General features: G+C 42.4%; 1 protein-coding gene across 1 annotated transcript in view; it reads left to right on the forward strand.

The window, feature by feature from the left end:
- UBE2L3 (ubiquitin conjugating enzyme E2 L3) overlaps positions 1 to 19,156 on the forward strand; it is a 31,723-nt gene extending 12,567 nt beyond the window's left edge. Inside the window, exons 2-4 of the mRNA XM_060250306.1 lie at positions 6,311 to 6,406; positions 13,712 to 13,898; positions 17,077 to 19,156. Of these exons, the coding sequence (XP_060106289.1) occupies positions 6,311 to 6,406; positions 13,712 to 13,898; positions 17,077 to 17,231 (438 nt within the window). The 3' untranslated portion in view covers positions 17,232 to 19,156. The remainder of the gene's footprint in view (positions 1 to 6,310; positions 6,407 to 13,711; positions 13,899 to 17,076) is intronic.
- Positions 19,157 to 19,798: the final 642 nt, after the last annotated feature.

Here is a 19,798-nt window from a genome sequence, read left to right on the forward strand (position 1 = left end):
GATAATATTGACCAACCGCTAGGCCATTTCTTAAGGAAAATATTGAATATTCCCTGTTTTGTGTCAAGCATCATATTACGAGCAGATATTTGGGCAGATATCCTTGGAAGCAAGAGCATGGCTTTTTGCCTTCAAACTGACATTAAAAGAGCTCTTTGCTGAAGATGGTTTTGTTAGCTGCTTTAAAAAGGGATACCCACAGATCAACTTATACCCAGAATTAAACTTAGTTGATTATGAGAAACTGATGAAAGAATACTGATTGATGATATTTTTGAGATGGGCAAAGCCGAAGCATTTTCTCTGCTAAAAAAGCGAGTCCTGAAAATTGACTATGGTAGTTTGAACCTGAGAGCCTGCAGAGGATGCTCACCCCTGTTTCTTGGTCTGTCTTACCCCAAACCTTTTCTCCCCTATATGTGCTATCTTACCATTCCATGTTATTGCGGAGCTTTTTTCTTTGCAAGACTGAGCATTATACCTACAGTGGTTTTGCAAGGGGGATTTTTGTATAGGCCCTACACTGATAGAATCTGCCCTTGTGGCCTTAACAGGATTGATACATCCTTCCACACTCTACTGGAATGCAGATTGTTCGAGGTTATGAGGAATTACTATATTAAGCCTTTATTCAACCAGTCATCCTCCAATACTCTGGAAACCCTGGCTCTTTTGCTCAGTGATAAGGATCTTGAGATCGCTCTAGCAATTGCAAAATTTGTCTCAGTCCTTTTAGCCCTTGCATCAAAAAATAAAAATAAATGTCTTCTGCTTCTCAAGAATCATGAATCAATGAGCTTCTAAGGGAACAAAAGGAAAGGATTTAGAATTGCTCATTGGTTTATGATTAGGAGAGTAGGTACACAGCTACAGATGTGATAAGGCACAGCAAGAGAAAGATTCAACAGAAACTCAAAGCCTAAGGTTTGCATTTCAGTGACCATTGTCTGTCTGTCTGTTTTTGAGCGTATTTGCATTTATTCATGGAGGGACAGGTCCATCAAGTAATTACTAGCCATGGTGACTAAAGGGAACCTCCATGTTCAGAGACAGAAAAACCAGTACTAGGAGGCAGCATTGGGGGGGGAGACCTTGGCCTCTTTGCTCTGTTGTTAGCCCTTCATGGTAACAGATAGCTACTGTGTAAGAGAAAGTGCTCGCTCGTTCATTCAATTTTAAAGTGGTCAGCGACCAGCACAAATCAGAAAAAATTTACAAACGCTAAAATACTTACCAAATATCTGTACATCACATAAGGTAACAGTGAGAAGTTATATAAAATAGCAATTAAAATTTGGCTTCAGAACATAATATATCATTGCGAACTTTACATGCAGTTGAAAAGAACCTTGCACAAGGACCTGTAATCTGTGGGCTCACTCCCATAAGAGACTTCCTAGTGATCTCAAAATTAGAAAGACTGGAATGGCCCTGAAATCGACTTATTAAGGGACCACATCTGGAGAGTCGTAAAAGCGCTCTTATAAACTTTGATTGCACTAATTCCAGGGGAGCGAAGCAAGAGGATGATGGGTCTAATTAACCTTGCCCATATCTCCTGGTAATATTGGCATGAAAGGAGAACATGTTCAACTGTTTCGATGGCCCCTACTCTGTAAGGGCAGACCCTGTCACTCTTAGGGATCTTTCTGTATCTCCCCTCTAAAACTGCAGAGGGGAGTGCATGGCATCTAGCTAGGGAAAAGGCTCTACAGTGAACAGGGGATTCCAGGGATGAGAGATAGGCTGCTGGTGCTACAGTGTATCTAGAATTATCTGGTGCCAGAAAATTTGGCACTTCACTGAGATCTCGTTGCCATTCGGTATCGAGCACCTTCTGTCTGGTGAAGGCTTTTACCTGGTCTAAATCTATATGTAGGAGAGAGTGTGGGAAAAGACCTAGGCTCATCAATTTATTGTAGACTGCTATTAACCGAGAAGATTGAAAGCCATCCTGAAGGACTAATGATGACAATCCTTGGGGGCAATAATTTAGCATAAGCCAAAAATTAATAGAGGCTAGGGTTACCCTGGCTTCTATTTTAATCAAGCCAGATTCCAAGCTTAAGTTTGCATTGGAAACACATCTGGGGGAGTCGTAAAAGCGCTCTTATAAACTTTGATTGCACTAATTCCAGGGGAGCGAAGCAAGAGGATGATGGGTCTAATATTGTACTGTATAAGAGCTGGGCTAGGGTTTTAGCCTGGTATAGCTTGAGTGCAGCGGGAACAAATTACCCTCCGCTAGTTTGGAAAAATGATATTAAGGCCTGGGAAGAGAAGGTGCTGGACTAGATGGACCACTAGTCAGATCCAGCAGAGTTCTGCTTATGTTCTTATTTCCACAGGTCTGTGTGGGATTAATGAGCTATTTAAACATTGCCACCTCAGACTTTCGTACGGTATTTGGTTGCACATTCTAGCTGATCAATTGGCGTTTTGTATGTAACCCTTCATTGAGCCATACACTGGATTTCCATTTGTGTGCCTCTTTTCACTCTGCTCTTCTCTGATGATGCAGCGAAAGACTAATATGAAAAAAACTATTTTGTTATTGGTTGTATACATTGTGACAGCAGACATCAGTGGGAAGACCAGACTGACAAGGTATTTTTAGTTCTAACCTCTAATCTTGTATTGGCTAGTGACTGCTGTGGTCTAATTAAGTTAGGTCTTCCCGTAAAAGAGCTCTCAAACCGTGAGATGGGAATTGTTAGAGCTGTGTTGCCTGTAGCCAGAAGGAGAAGAGATTCTTGACCATATAGATGCAACTGGAGAACAAAAAACACTGTGTATATATGGTCGGTGCTTGGGTTAGTTTGGGGTGGCCAAACTATGGTTTGGGAGCCACATGTGGCTCTTTCACACACATTGTGTGGCTCTCAAAGCTCCCACTACCGCATCGGCTGGCTTGAAGACTTTTGTCTCTTTAAATCATTTCTCCAAGCCAAGCAAACTGGCAACTTGGAGAATGAATTTAAAGTTAAAGTTGCTTTCTTTCTACCTCTGCCTCCCCCATGTATTTTTTCCGCCATTCCCTCCTTTCCTCCTGGTCTCAACCATCTGATGTTCATGTCTTGTGGCTCTCAAATCTCTTACTTTTATTCTTTGTGGCTCTTACGTTAAGCAAGTTTGGCCACCCCTGGGTTAGATGGACAGGAACATCAGTGGAGCAGAACTGTGGGCAAAGCTGTTTTCTCTGTCTAGTTATCTTCTCACATTATTGATGAGCAGGCCTCTTGGTAGAGGAAGAACGCATGCTCCCAGGTGAAGCATGGGATAGCCTTGGTGTGGTGAATCTCTCAGTACTTGTTAGTGCTCGTTGAATAACATCTTTTATACCACACATCCATGATGAGAATTTATATACTATACATGCAAGTTTAGATGTTTTTCCAGGTATACCATCCTATAAAAGAGAGAGTCATTTTACATTTGCATATAATTTACAGTTATATCCATTAATTTTTTAAAAAATGTATATAACTTGGTGTTTGTGGGGTATCATCTTTCCTTCAGAGTCATCTTCCTTTCAAGTCAATACAGTATTTTTGTTTGGCAGCTGTGGATCCAAATAGTGAAGCCACTGTGCTTCCTGCGATGTGCACTTGGTGAACATACGGAACCTTCCGATTACAGAATTGGCAGCCTTTTCATGGTCATTGTATTCAGGAACTTGGCTTCTCTAAACAGGCCTGTGAAAAGCTCATCTTTTTGCCTAGGGCTTTTGTATGTGATTTATTGTTGTTTTAGTTGGGTGTGGTATAGTTCTATCTTTCTCTTTGCCTGGTATTGGTTGAATTAATACCCCATCTTGAGAATCATTATGCCGAAAGATGGACTTTGTGGGTGATATGTCAACAGGGCATGTGATATAAGACAACAGGTGTGTGTATGTAAGTGATCTTGCTTCATATCTCACATAAGTACAGAGAACTGAAGAGAAATCTGCCTCTAAGCAGAAACAACACTTCAGTGCAAAAAGTTGTTTTTAGGGGTGGCCCAGCTACTGAAGTCAGAAAGTGCTGGAAATTTCCTGTGCTGGCCAGGGTTGCCACAACTAGAAAGGGTTCTAAGTACCCCAACAATACATCTTTGAGGAGGACTTAGTGGAAGGATATGATCACCTTCAGGCCCTAGCTAATCATTCTCATAGTGCCAGCAATAGATTTCTCTCTGCTCAGATGGCAGTCCAGTACACGTTTGGTTCAATGCTGAAATGTTTACAATGCAACCACAAACAAAAGTTTTCCTCAGAAGCATTTAATGATATTTATTTGTAAAGGGGTAGAGAGGAAGGAACGTAAAACCCAAGCCAACATCCCCTTTTTTTTGTCGCAGCATCTTGTAATTTGCTGTTGTGTCTAACCAAGCCATTGAGCCAAAGACTGCTTTCTATGTAATAGAGAGAACAATAGGAAAAGGTACTTGAACTTTGTTTGTGTTGTGATTGTGCTGCATTTTTATTATTGTGCACTTCTCATGAAACCCATTTACTAGCAAGTCACCAGATGTGCAGAGATCCAAGAGATGCCACCAACATCTTTCACTGAGCCTGTATAGATGAATGTTTAGCCCTGTTATACTGACCGGTATGTTCAGTTTAAAATTATAAATGTTTATAACTCTGCCAATCGAGCTGCGTGGACATTGGCTTGCCATCGCCAGAAAACCCTATTTGCCTAGCAGTGAGGAGCTCTTGCTTCTGAGAAGTTCTGGACACTAATAGTCTTATCCTGTGCAGGTTGACTTGAAAATAAATTCTGTTTTGTTCAATGAGACTTCATAATAGGTGTGCATACAATCATAGTCTTAAGTAAGTGATCTTCTTATCCTCACACAAGTTCCGAGAACTAAAGCAAAATCTGCCCTGTAAGCAGAAACACCTCTGTAGTGCAAAATGTCTTGTGACCAGAAGTTTTGGATTATGTTCCTGGGTTGTATCATATTTGCAAACCAGTGTTTTGGTTTGTTATAGCAACCGGTTAGTATGTGTGCTTGTCTGGGAGATACTTGCATTTCAGAATGAGAAGTTTAATGTAAGTAGATGCTTAAATTGATCTCTTTGTTTCCGCATTATTTTTATTCTTTATTTAAAACCTTTGTACCCTATTCATTTGGTTGCAAGCGGCTCTCTCTCTCTCTCTCCATCTCAGCTTCACATTTGCAATCTGGGGATGGTAACCCTGACCTGGTTTACATGGTTGCTGTAGTGATTGCTAAGATAATGTTCATGGTGTACTATTTATTTAGTGCTATCTAAATGCAAAAGGCACCAGCCAACCAGACTGCAACACTTTCTAGTCCCATCTCTATCACCACTTTGCATCAGTCTCTCTGGATGAAATCAGTTGGGCTTGAAAGTGTTCAACTTTGGGTTGACCTGTTGTTTTTATCATTTTGCATCTGGCAGAAAAGAGTATAAGGGAAATGTAAATAAAATCAGTTTGAGCATTTGTGCGTATTATAGTCAAGTGCTCCTGGTAGCTAGGAAACACAAGCTAAAGATGAACTTGCTACATTTGGTCATGCGCTAGTAATATCCGGATTGGATGATTATGGTGTACTCTTCGGATTGTTGCCTTTGAAACTGCAGTTGGTTCAAATGAATAGATTATTGACTGAAAGTCACCAGACAGCGCATAAAATGTTGATGTTCTAATGGCACTTGGCTTCCTGTTTGTTTCCAGACCCAGTTCAAAGTTCTGGTCTTGACTTTTAATGCTCTGAATGGTCTGGTTTGTCATAAGGGCTGTCTCCATCCATAAGTTGTAAGGATCATCTCCATCTGTATGACCTGACCTCTTGGGGCAACATCTGAGGTCTGCAGTGTGTTCCTTCACCATCAGAAATCTGAGTGACAGGGCTTCTTCTGCTGTGGCACTGCACTTGTTAAATACTTTTCCTGGAGAAACTCACTGGTCCCCCTCCCTTACTTGTCCTCCAACAGACAGTGAAAGCCTGACATTTTTGAAAGGCTTCTGCATCTTCTTTGAGCTCAGTTAACAATTGTCACTTCTCCTGTGAGTGAGAATGTTGCTATATTTTAAGTTTCTTGTTATTCACTTTGGTGGCTGACTTTTTAATGCTGCTTTCAAGCCTGCTGCCAGCAGGTTGAATTGGGAAAAAACAGCCCAGGACACAATGTTTTAATCATATCCAAAAGTTGTATTTTTAGCAGCTGACTCACTCTTTATTCAATATGAAAAGAAGAACTCAGATGGACACTTGAGGTTTCCTGGGGACTGTAACAAAACCATTTTGCCAGCTGTTCTCCCTAACTTAGCCTTCTGCTTTGTTTGATTTACAGGAGCTTGAAGAAATCCGCAAATGTGGAATGAAGAACTTCCGTAATATCCAAGTTGACGAAGCTAACTTATTGACTTGGCAAGGGCTTATTGTTCCTGTGAGTATGAAAGCAGCTTGTTAAGTGTTTTGAAATGCAAGATCATCTGTACATGGTGATGAATTTGCCAAAGAATCATTCAAGATGTGTAGACTATCAGTTACAACACCACAGTTGGGCTAATTAATAGGTATTGTTAGCATAAAACAGTGCTGTGGCAGTATTTGTAGAAAGAAACCTGACCCAGTGAGTTAGTTCAACTGAGAAAATGATGTGAATAAATAATGTAGGATTATTTCTAGCACCCTCTGGAGTCTCCATCATTTATTACCTCTTCAGGTATTAACATCCAAGGAACACAAGGAGGCTTATGTGGTGGTCTCTTCTGCCCCCCCCCCCCCAATTTTATCCTATTCACAACTTTGTGAGGGAAGCTACAATGAGAATTACTAGCCCAAAGTCAACCAGAAAACTGCCATGACCTGGATAGCCCAGGCTAGCATGACCTTGTCAGATCTTGGAAGCTAAGCAGGGTCGGCCTTGCCTAGTATTTGGAAGGGAGACCAGCAAGGAATGCCAGGATTGCAAGACTGGGGCAGGCAATGGCAAACTACCTCTGAAACCAATCGTGCCTTCAAAACTGGTCTAACGCCATCTAGTGGTGCATAATGCTAAAAGAGCTAGAACTTCTGGCTGCCTGACAATCTTCAGATCTGGCTATATTACACACCAAATGTCTTACAATAATAATAATAACCAGAAAACTTCATGACTGTAAAAGGAATTTGAGCTTGATCCTAGTCTTACATTAACCATTACACCGGCTCTTGAGAGATGGATGTGTCAAAGCAAGGTCATGTGTTTTCCTGGACAAGTTTCTGTAAACACCTACACACTATAGGATAATCGTGGTATTTTCCTAAAATAGTTTTGTGCAAGCAAGGCTTGTACTAACAGTAAAGAGCGGGGTTAAATAGATTGATTTGTGAACCCTGTACATAATGTAGTTCATAAAAGGAGTAGACAGTAGAGTCAAAGTTGTTTTAAAAAATAAACAAAAAAACCTAGTATGCCTGGCTACAATTGGAAAAAAATTTAAATCTGCCTAGCTACAATAAGGGAGCTGTTAACAATAGGCCATTTGGGAGGTTGTTAATTCATAGGGCTGCCATAAGCTGGAAACTACTACTCCCCCCCCCCCCCCAATTTTAACATTTTATTTGAACAAGAGAAAATACAAAGAAATAGAACAATTCAAACAAAGAAAAGACTGAAAATATACAAAAAAGTGATAGACTTGTCAGATCAGAAGCCAAAAGTCACAGACAAGATAAGATCGTGTCAGATGACTATCAAGTACAGAAAAAGTTCAGTAAAAATCAATGTTTTGATATTGCTTTGGTACCTTACAATAATCCTTACTCAAGTGCTCTACATAATCAAAAAAAGAAAACCATTTTTCAACAGAATTTTCTTTTGTCTGTGGCACTTCCATCTGGAAACTATTTGATGGCATTTAACAAACACGCACACAGTCGGAAAGAATACTTTGTAGAACCCATGTTTGGTATGGTTTTTTTCCCCCCTAGTTGATGATTCTGGTTTTCAAAAGTCTTTATACTTGCAGCAGCTCCCTCAGTTGTGTCTTAGGAACAGGTAGGGGTTGCAGCCAAGCACCCAGCCAGGTTCTTCTTGCATGGATGCAGAATCAGGACAGCAGCACTTAAAGCCTCCATGTAAAGGTGGCAATTCTCAAGAAATTGAGCCCTTGGGCACTCAATAAGGGCCACACCACAAGAGCAAACTGATCCAAACGGTTTCTAGCATCAGTCTCAGAGCAGCGGCATTCTGTGCTTTGAGCTTTTGAATGAACATGGAAGGGCTGTAGTTGAAGGAAGAATGGAATAGATGCTCTAGTCTTTCAAGCCTAATCAGGGAGCATGGGCAGACTCATTGGTTGAGAAGGATCTGTCCCCTTTATCTTACTGTAAAATTTGAGAGAAGGAGGTGATTTTTAGAATGGGGTGCCTCAGGAAACAGCTTCTCCCATATGAAGCTTCCCCTCCTTCTCCAGGGAGGCCTGGTCAGGGCAGCATCACTTGTGGATGTCCCTCTGAAGCAGCCCCTTTTCAGCCGTTGCTTCCTCAGGAGGCTCAGGAAAGTCCCAGCATTTATATCCTTTTGGAGGAAGGTGGAAATATTTTTGTTTTGACTGGTCTTTTAATTGGAACTGTGGTTTTGAGTTTTATTGCCATCCTGTCTTGTTAAGATTATAACGGTTCTAAATGCATTTTCATTCTGGTGTTCTCTTGGGTGTTGTTGAATCCCTTTGGAAGACCAGTTAAAACAATCTGTTTAAAAATGACCGATCAATGCCAGAGTTGTTCTTTTATTTAGGCTTTCCAGAAGGCTTTAGGTGCTGGTGCTTGCTAATGTCACTGGTGCAGGCCAAGGTCTAGAGGCTGGCTCCACCATGACAGAGATGAGTTCTGGGCATGGGCAGAACCTTCAGTTTGTCAACAGTGAAGTGCTTTAGAGGACACAGGCTTCTCCTAAGTCACAGCTTGTGTCTAGGGCCCTTCATCATGGGTGGAAAACTGTTCTGTAATGTTTATGGACTTTCCCCAGATGGTTTTCTGGGGTGGGACTACTTCAGTTCACTGGTCTTGACTGCAGTCCCAACAGGTAAGTCAAGTTTGGTTGAGGGAGGTAGGATGGGTCTCTTGGACAGGCATTCCATTTGATGATCGGTCTTGGAATGTCTTTGGCGCTGGAGGTATCATTGGTCACAGGGGACTGCAATTTAGTAGTAGAGCCCATCTTTGGCATGCAAGGAGTCCTACATTCACTGGCATTTGCACTATGGAAAAATTGATGTTTTAATAGCAGGATTCAGGGTGGGAGGAGAGCCTTTGCTTGAGTCCTTGACAGTAGCTCTCCAATTAGTAGATAGAACTGGACTAGTCTAGAATACCCAGTAATGTGGAGGATTGGGCCATTGCATTGAGCTAGTACACCATTCCTTCCCCAGTGCTTTTTTTGTAGCAGGAACTCCTTTGCATCTTAGGCCACACACCCCTGATGTGGCCAATCCTCCAGGAGCTTACAGGGCTCATAGTACAGGGCCTACTGTGAGCTCCAGGAGGATTGGCTACATCAGGGATATGTGGCCTAAGATGCAAAGGAGTTCCTGCTACAAAAAAAGCACTGGTGATAACTATGATTTTACTGTGTTATGAGAATCAGGCACATTGTTTAGTGCTGACTTCCAAAGCATGGTTTAGAAAACTAATGGTAACTCAGCTGAAGTATTGGGGCAAATTCTGGTTATGGGTTTTAAATGTTTGTGTATCACTGTTCAAAGAGGAGTAATAGGCAGCTTGCCCTGAACTGGATAGCCCAGGCTAGCCCAGTCTTGTCAGATCTCAGAAGCTACGGAGGGTTGGCCCTGGCTAGTGCTTGAATGGGAGATCACCAGGGAAGCCCAGGGTTGGACTTTCCTCTTAAAATCCCCTCGAGAGGGTTGCCATAAGTTGGCTGTGACTTGACAGCACTTTCTACCAATAAGCAGCTCAGACAGTAATGGCAACGTTTTGATTGGGGGGGACTAAGAGGGGAATATTTGAACCAAGCTAAGTGTAATAGAATGCGAACTTCTGAGTTGCATAGAAATGCTCATTAGGTAGATGAATCATATTCTGAGTGCTTAAGCAATTTGATCAGGCGCTGCAGCATGGGTCCAATGACCAATTTGTATTCAAGATTCTACCTGTTTTGTGTTTTGATGCATTGCTATGGCTACTTGAAGACACTTGATATCAATCTTCTTTGTTCTTGGGGTTTCCTTTTATCAGAAGACAAAATTCTAGCACCCAAGGAGGTATGCATCAGTGGAATTTATGCAATTTTCATGATGCGCCATATCACACTTGTAATTCTGCACTTGGCTTGAATGTTCAATAGACATATTCCTATGCAAAGTAGGGGGTGGAGTGGACTGAGTTGCTGATAGCTGTCCAACCTTGTTGGTTATCACAAGAAATCAGGGCATTGTTTTATCTTGGAAGACTTTGGACTTTACAACAGAAGCTGTTCCATCTGATTCATTGGCATTGAGAGGTATTGGAACATGCATACTGGTTGTTTATGGCTTGCAGCATTTACACATCCAAGAAAGCCAGTGTTGCATAGCAAGTAGATGGTTCAATGAAGATTTGGGAGATCCAGGGTTCAATTCTGCTCTCAGCCACGAAAGTTATTAGTCACTTGGCCTCTCCCATCCTTACCATGTCTCACTTGATGGTTATGAAAAAGTGGAGGAAGAGAGAATCATCTAGACCAGCTGGAGCTTCTTGGAAGGAGGGTGGAATTAAAACATAGCAGCAAGATAGAATGCTGTCCGTTCCTTTAATACAAGCAAGTCGTAGGCATTAAATGGTTGTTCAGTTAAGAGACTTCAGTGAAGTTTCCATTGTAGAAATCTCATCTCTTGCATTGTTGGACCTGCTTTTATGAGCAAAAAGCTTTTGTGATCAGAACTTTGAAATTTGAGAGTTTTCACAAATATAGGGGCCTGGGGTGGGGGGACTGGTTGTTGCACTTTCTTTCACATAGTATCCTCTTTGCTTTTCCTGGTAGCAAGAAGCTTAATCATACAGTTTTGTGGGAAGAATGTTCCCATCATATCCCTGAGCCATTCTGTCGCTCTGTTCTAAGCCCTTTCCCAGAACTCAGTCTGAGGTTGAATAACATGCACACAAAACCTTATACTCCGAATCAGGGCCTTGTTTGTAGAAAAAGTCCAGCAGGAACTCATTTGATTATTAGGCCACACCCCTGATGTGACCATTGTTTCCACATGGGACTTTTTTGTAGAAAAAGCCCAGCAGGAACTTATTTGCATATTGGACCACACCCCCTGACACCAAGCCAGCCAGAACGGCATTCCTGTGCGTTCCTGTTCAAAAAAACACCTTGTCCAGAATTAAACTTAGTTGCTCTTCAAGGTGCCACTGGACTCAACTTTGCTCTGGAACAGTTTAGGTTACTGAAGCGTAGGGCATGCAAGTAACAAATCCAGAGAGGATCTTTTTCTTAACCCTTTTTTCCCTTTGAGCCACCTCCTGCTTCCATATCACAGAACGCCCTTTGAAACGACATCTGGTTGGCGAGTGAGTGACCAGTCAGGACTTACAAACACAAAGCCCCCTTGGGTGTGTGGAATTAGTTGTCTGGTTCTTTGGCTCCTAACCACTTGACTTACATGCACAGGAAGATGTTCCGCATAATTTTTAAATCCATTCTTTAATGATATCAAACGGTGTCTGCTGTTTTGATACTTGCACTCACTGTTTCCATGGATTCATCTGTTCCTTTGTTCTTAGGGGGTTTTCTTATGTTAATATGCTCTTGCGTGCATGTTTAATGTATGGTATTTATCTAATTTATAAACCAAATGGGAGTAAATGTAAGGTTTCAAGCTCTTTACCTAGTGAAAATGAAAGTTGAATTTTGGTCATTCAGGGCCAAAGCATCTCACACCAAGCCTCTTCCTCCTTCTCCAATGCTTTGATTTTCCCCAGATTGGTGGGGAGACACAGAGCCTGAGAAAGGGGGGGGGGGGAACCAGAAAGAGTTAAGATTGATGCCTTGCCAAGGATTTGGAACAATGGATAGTGGTAGCTGTGTGACAGAAAGTGCACATAGAACGTAATGCTGTTATGCAGGAGTTTGTCATTAATCTGTTTGGGTCATCTTTGAATGGATTCTTGCATTAGTAGCCAGGAATGTGAATCCGAAAGTGGAGTGAGTTATGTATATGACAGAATGGAGAGATGTGAGAATTTCTATTTGCACGCTTTAACAAGCCTCAGACTGAAAGGAGGACTATCTCAGTGGCTTAGGGATGCCAACCTCCAGGTGGGACCCGGGGATCCCCTGGAATTACAACCAGGCCCGTAGCCATGGGGGGGGGTGGCCTCTCCACCCAACCCCCCCTCCGACCTTTATGGCCTCTCCTTTCCCTGCCACTTTGGTGGCCCCTGCTCTCTCCACCGCTCTGGCAGCCCCCTCTGCAGTGCCCCCACCTCCCTCCCTCCCACCCATCCGGTGAAGTGCCGGCTCCTGGGGCTCTTTCAAGGCACCCCCTCCCCGCCGATCAGCTGATTTTTTTCTGTGGGCCCTCCCACCTAAAATTTTCTGGCTACGGGCCTGATTACGGCTCATCTTTAAACTGCAGAGATCAGTTCCCACTGTAGGAAATGGATGCTTTGGAGGGTGGACTGCGTGGCATTGTAATCCATTGAGGTCCCTGTCCTTCCCAGGCTCCACTCCCAAATCTACAGGAGTTGCCCGACCTGGAGCTGGCAACCCTACAGCGATCCCTTTTCCCCTCCCCAATGTTTTAACTGTTGTTTTTATCTTTGTGCTCTGGTTTTAACTTACTTTACTGATGTTTCTGTGTCTTGGTTTTAGTGGCTTTTAAGAAGAGGTTTTAATCGGCATGTTAGCTGCCCAGGAGGCCCTGCGAAGGGCAGAAAGGCAGGATAAAAATCCTGTTCATAAATAATAAATGTTCACACTTGCAGAATGCCAGCCATATTTAATAGTGAACAGTACAGTTTTTTCTTTGATTAAATCTGGGCTCTTTATAATGCCATTAATCTTAACAAAAGAATAATAAGAAAAGTGTCCCCTTGAGCTGTGTCTTATGACTGACTCATAGTAGTTCTGTTAACCTGCTGTTGCAGGAGAGATGTTCATTCAAATAAGCCACAGCAGACATAATAGCAGCATAAGATACCCTTCCAGGTTCGGGTCACCTGTTCAATTTATGTATTTTTACCCATTGTTGTACCTCGCTTAGAGCCTGGCTTTGGCCAGGATGGGATGATTCATCAAATATCATCATCATCATCATCATTATTTATTATTTCTCCAAGTGCTTCCCAACACAGTCCTAACAGAGTATATTCCTCCTTATCAGCCAGTTGTATTTTTTCCGCAAATCATGCAAGTTAACTTTCTAGCAGATCATTTTAAAACTGTAGGCATGTAAAAATTATTAGGCCTTCATAGAGAGAATGTGGTTATTACAGGAATCTTCACAGTTCTGAATTAACATGTTCCATAGATGAGTGCTTCTGAACTTCTAGGTTGTGAAGCCTTTGGAAGTGGGTCCTAAGCCATTTTTATTGATTTATGCAGACTCCTCCTTTTAGGTGGATCACTCACCGCCATACCAAGAAAACTTGGAGTTGTGGGTCCCCAAACCAAAAGGCTGGGAGCTGCTGCCATAGTTGATCCCTCCAAGTTTTACTTTCCTCAGTATAGTGCAGTTCTTACCATCTTATCTTCTCTTTGCAGGACAATCCACCGTATGATAAGGGTGCATTCAGAATCGAAATCAACTTTCCAGCAGAGTATCCATTCAAACCTCCTAAGATTACATTTAAAACAAAGATCTATCACCCTAACATCGATGAAAAGGGCCAGGTTTGTCTGCCAGTAATTAGTGCTGAAAACTGGAAGCCAGCCACCAAAACCGATCAAGGTAAGACTTGGTGGGGGGCAACCACGCTTCCTTGCACTAAGCTGAATTTTAGTTAGAACTGAATGGGTTTAAATGCCCGAGATTGCTTGTGTGATGTGTAATGAACCATTTTGGTCTTTACCAATGGAATGACAGGAAATGCAAAAAGTCATGATTCTCCTAGTTCTTAAATATGAAGCCTGCACTGAGAAAAATCAGTTGGCGAATATCATCAGCACTGTCATTCTCCAAGCAGCTCTGCTTTGCTGGCTTCCAAAGTACTGAGCTGGGCGGGGTGGGAAATACTTGCCACGACGTGGCCTATTTGTCACATAAAAGAAACAAAATAGATTTCCCCCTCCTTCCATATGACTCATAAAGTTGTTTTAAGGAATGTGAACTTGTGCACGCTTGGACCCATTACAAGTTTATATGAGGTCCAGAGAAATTGTTGAGGCAGTTCCATGCACAATATAGTATAATTTAACAGATTAACTTGCCCTGCAATCCTCAACAGCACTGCACCTTTCAAAGTCCACTGAAGCCAGTATTCTTAAGATTGTACAGCAATTAAAGCTGTCAGCCCTGACACTACTTACTAATTGAACAGAATTGTATGTCCTCAATTTCACTGCGTTAAAAAAAAAAATTACTGATAATATTTGTTTCCATGTGCTTTTTGTAATGCGCAATAAAGAAAAGCATCATTTTTCCTCGGCACTATACTAGAAGTTTGTACAACCTTCAAAAAAAAAGGGAGATACACAAACCTAACCCAGTGTTAAAGTTACTTTCATGATGGGAATCTGAGATGGCCTTTCGTCAGGTTTCAAGTCTCCTATCTGATCTCTGGTGGAGTCTTGGAGCTGTTGCCAAGGCTCTTAACGCACTTCTGGCAGCACTTTGGTGCGTCATGATCACTGATTCAGCATGTTGCAAACAAACCGAGAGATAATCCTGATAACAGTTTTTGAGCAGAATAGTGACTGCTGTTTCTCCTGGCTTCTCCTGTGTAGTTGTTTCTCTTCCCACCCCCTTTCATGTGACGTCATTTAATAAAGTAAATGAACAGCAGTGTTGGCACCAAAGCCAAGCAGCAATATAGCCACGGGCATAACTGTCTGACAGCTGTAGTACAAGAGCCGGCGATGAGATGCCTGCACCAGCCGCCTCTTAACTCATGAAGCTTTTTTGGCGCTAAGAAAACCTTTGAGCAAATCATAAGACCCTTCATTCATACTTGAATTCTTTGCTTCAACACATTAGAGAATTCTTGCTCCCATTTTTTACCCTACAAGTTTCTTAGACAGGGAAGCAACAAGCATTTCAGCAAGATGGCCTGTGAGTTCGATAAAGCAACTAGCTGTACATCTGAAATGGACTAAAGTGATAGCTGTGAAGCAAATTAATTGGCTCATAGGCTTTGTGAGCTTCTGCATTGCACAGAACTCTTTGGCTGGGCATGCTGCAAGTTGTCGGACTGAAACAGAAGGAAGCAAAAGGGCAACGCATGGTACTTCCTTCAAAAGATCAGCTGAAGTCCTAGCCAAATAACCAGAGGCTATCTAGGAGTCTCTTGCAACACAGGTTAAAGGGCACTAGGCAATTCATTCCAAACAGGCCTGACACGCTGATTCTCAGGTAGCCTCAGTCTAACCATTTTCCGTACTCAAGCTCACTGTCCTCACAGAACACTTCTTCACAAAGGCTTCCCCCGTAAATGTCATGGAGGAGAAAGATTAACGTATCTGTTTGTTTGACTTGTGATGTATTCCATGAATATCCTGTATAATTGGACCACATTCTGATCTCCAAATGGGCGTGATTTGTATGGAGGTCAGCCCCACATCAGGAGGGAAGGCAGCATGGTAGTTGGAAGGGACACCTCCAAGGAAGATTCTGCAGAGGAAGGCAATGACAAACCACCTCTGCTTCTCACTTGTCTTGCCAGTGTCACCATAAGTTGACTGCAACTTGAAGGCAGTTGACACACAAACACAGGCCCCACAGCACTTTGGAACTTATTTATTACACCTGATCCCATCTGTGAAGCTTGGCAACTTGTTCCTCCTGTTTATTTACAACTACTCTGAGATAGGTCAGGCAGAATGCAAGAAAGCCGGTGGCTTCAGATCACACTGTGCCTATCCTAGCTGAGTAGGGGTTTGAACCTAAGGTTTCCTGATTCAGGTCCAACGCTTCTTTCTGACACCGCACCAGATTTAGGATTGCAGTTTAAATGTTCATTTGTTTCCCTGTTGTGTTTATGCCACACCATATTCTTGAAGGACTAAATTCTTCCATGTGAACCAGATGGACCTTGATAAGAGCAGCTTCAGAGGCCCTCCTGCTGCTGCCCCCACCTTTAGGAATTGGGCTCTTTCCATGGAGGCACCCTGTACCCAAACACTCTCCGCAGGGAAGATTAAAGAGGAGCTCAGTGGCATGTAAGCTTACAAAGATGCTTTGGAAGAAATGAGCTCTGACTTGCAAAAGCTTGTGCCGGAATAATATGATGCTTCTGGGCTCCTGTTTCATTTTGCTGCAAGAGGCTCATAGGCTACTCATCTGGACTCATCAGACAAAACTTGTGAGAGCGCCAGCTTTACCTTCCAGGGCAATCAGTCAGTATATTTAAAAAATTCAAACCCCAAGTGCTATCAGGAGGTCCACCAGCAGGGTCAGAACTCCAGAAGCCCTCCCACTCTTGGCCCCCCCTCCCAAGCACCAAGAAGACAGAGCATCACTGCCCCAGACATAAGAGAAACCATGCTGGATCAGGCCAATGGCCCATTCAGTTCAACACTCTGTGTCACACGGGCCAAATCCCAGGTGCCATCAGGAGGTCCACCAGCAGGGCCAGAACTCCAGAAGCGCTCCCACTGTGCCCTCCCCCAAACATCAAGAATACAAAGCATCACTGCTCCAGACTTAGGGAAAGTCCCCTTACTGGTTGTGGGGGGTGGGCTGGCAACCCCAGACTCCACTCATGTTCTTCTTTGGAATGTCTGTGTCACTTGGGCAGCTTATAAGGCAGACAATCCCACCCCAACATATACTTTTAAATGAATACATAGTGGTTAGATTTTATTTTTGTGGAAACACCCTCCCTGCCCCCCCCCCTGCTTTAAGTATCATGTTGCAAGGACCATTAATTTTGTCCCCTCCTCGCTAACAGCTTCTGTGCTTCTTTTGACAGTAATCCAGTCCCTCATCGCACTGGTGAACGATCCCCAACCTGAGCACCCACTTCGGGCTGACCTAGCCGAAGAATACTCTAAGGACCGTAAAAAATTCTGTAAGAACGCTGAAGAGTTTACAAAGAAATATGGTGAAAAGCGACCAGTGGACTAAGCTCTGGCACAGTTGATGTCAGCAGTGCGCGACGGAAGATCTGGAGCAGTGCATTTCAGACCACCCCACAAAGCAGGACTCTCTGGAAAATTGACAAGTGCCACCTTTCGGTGTTAACTTGTGGCTGTTACTAACTTTCTACAGTTTCTTAATCAAAAGTGGTCTAGGCAACCTCTAAAGAAAGGATTAAAAATTTAAAGATGTTCTAGTTCTGCTTTCTTTGTTTAAAATCACTGCTTCAATATACTTTAAAGGATGCCGTTTCTTTTTTTTTCCTTGTCAGAATTTATGAAAAATATCTTAGACTTATAATCTGCCCTTAAAAATTCAGAAGGTTGTGGCTGTTATTTCTTATTTTTCCCCTTGCGGTTCTTTTTTTTTTTCCCCTTTCATTTTTTCCTCCTTCCCCCACCCTCCAAAAGGAGAAAAACCACCATCACATTGATGTCTTAGCAAAATTATATTGTTGCCCTGGCAAAAAAAAAGAAAAAGAAAGAATGTTTGGCCGTTTGCTTCTTTTATTTCCCTCTCTTAAATGTTGCGCTGCACTTCATGAAACTTGATCCCAGGTTTCTCTTACCTTCATTTTGTAACATAATAGAAATTGCCACATGTACACTGCAAAATAATCAGAACCAAAAACCCAGATCTTATGTAAATTTGGCTGATGTTACCACAATAATGTTTATTAAATGGGGAACTCCAAGCTTCTGTGTGCGCGAGTGAATTAAAATATGACTTTTATGTCCTGCTTTTTGGAAAGTTTGACACAGGATTTTCTGTAGCAAAAGAATAGTGGAATGTGGGTTTTTTTGTTCACTTTTCTTCTTAATATCTATGCAGACTACCTGTTAGAAAGAATGGCTGAGGACAGTGTTACCAACTAGCTTGGAAGAATTTCAGATGAGGGACCAAGAGGTACCAAAGTTGTTTAAAAAGAAAAAACATGAGGCCTCCTCTGTCCCAGCCCCTTGGGGGTGGGCGTTCAGAGGGAGTGCTTCTTCAAATCTGAATATTTTAAGGGGAGGAACTGAGTGCATCTTTCCATAATATTACCTCTCTGCTATGGAACGGTCAATGGAACTTTCCCCTCCTACTGGCTTGTCTGTTTCTGTTGCAAATTGCAGCGTGGAATTCCCATTAAGCAATAAGTGGCCAATAGTCAGAGACAGAAGCTACTCTCCCTTCTTAGAAGAGCTTGTATGAAATACGCCATTCTAGAACTAGATGATTTAATCTTCCTTATTGCTGGAAAGGATTTATTTGTTTTCCCTCTCTAATCTCAGTCGTTCATCCCACCCTTTCCATTTGTTCTTAATATTTTAGGGCATGTTAAAAAGCGATTGAGCTGGGTGACCTCTCAGCCACTGTCTTGGAGCACCTGGTTTAAGAAAGCATTTCTCTCCTTTCCTGGGGGTACCTTAGCAGAGAGTAGGAAGCACATATCATTTCTGTTTTGCAGGAACTTGCATTAGTGCAAACCAGAGTTTGTCAGTAGTCTTTGCCACAGCAGCCTTCCAGGGCTAGTAAGTGTCAGGGGAGCAGTAGAATAACCTGTTTTCTATATATCCTTTCTCTTTCCCTCCCTCCTTCCAACTTTGATTTAAAAACTTAAGAAGATTGACAGCCAAGTACCTCTGTTGAAGAGTAAAAAAAATTTTTTTTTCTTTATAAGTTTGGGTATGAAGCATCTCTGTTTTTAAGTGTTCTTAGACAAATTCTTTGGTAGGTGATTAAAGTAAACAAAAACTACCTTTACTTACGGACACTTGCCATTTCCTAAGTGTGTGTGTTCAGGCTTGGTGATCAGCACTGTCTTATTACCAAAATTTCCACAATTTTTGTGTCTTCATTTGCAGAAAGTTGGTACTGACTTTGTTTCATTCACGCTCACGCAGATTCAAAAATAAACATAAAATGCCAAATTTTATCTGTCAAACTGAAGTGTATGTAACTCCTGCATTGCATCACCTCCTCAGCAAGCCATGTTTGTCTTCACCTGTTGGATGCATCCCTTCACTTGCTAGCCTCTCACGCACGATCCTGCTGTTGATTTATCACTCTTGTTACTTTGCTAATGAGAAATCTCTTTTTCAATTGTAAATCTCTCAGGTCGAACTGCATTATATGTGAACCGGTTCTCTCTTGCAAAGAGAACCAAAGAGCTTGGGTAATTCAAGGAACTGCAGTTCAGAATTCACACCTGTCTTTGTTCTGCTGCTTCTTTCACTTGAACCTGACAAAGTGCAGTGGAGGAAAAACTTATTTCTCTGCCCCCACCCAGTTCCATAAACTAAAACAATAAGCCAAATAAAGGAGGGGGGGCGATTTTTACTTCTGAGGGGCTGGTTCTCCGTTAGGCACATCCTGACCCAGGCTGCCTTTGTGCAGAGAATGTAGTACTTGAGCTACAGATAAGGCCTTAGTCTGCTGTCACCTTTGCTTGTAGGTACTGTAGATGGCTTCTGCTAGACTGTGGCTGTATCTGTGAAGGAGCCAACGCTAGTCTTCAGGGCTGCATTTGAGGGGCGATCTGAATGCATCAATGTCTCCTCCTTTATGAGGAG

The sequence above is a fragment of the Heteronotia binoei genome, chromosome 11, assembly GCF_032191835.1.
Source record: "Heteronotia binoei isolate CCM8104 ecotype False Entrance Well chromosome 11, APGP_CSIRO_Hbin_v1, whole genome shotgun sequence".
Lineage (NCBI taxonomy): Eukaryota > Metazoa > Chordata > Lepidosauria > Squamata > Gekkonidae > Heteronotia > Heteronotia binoei.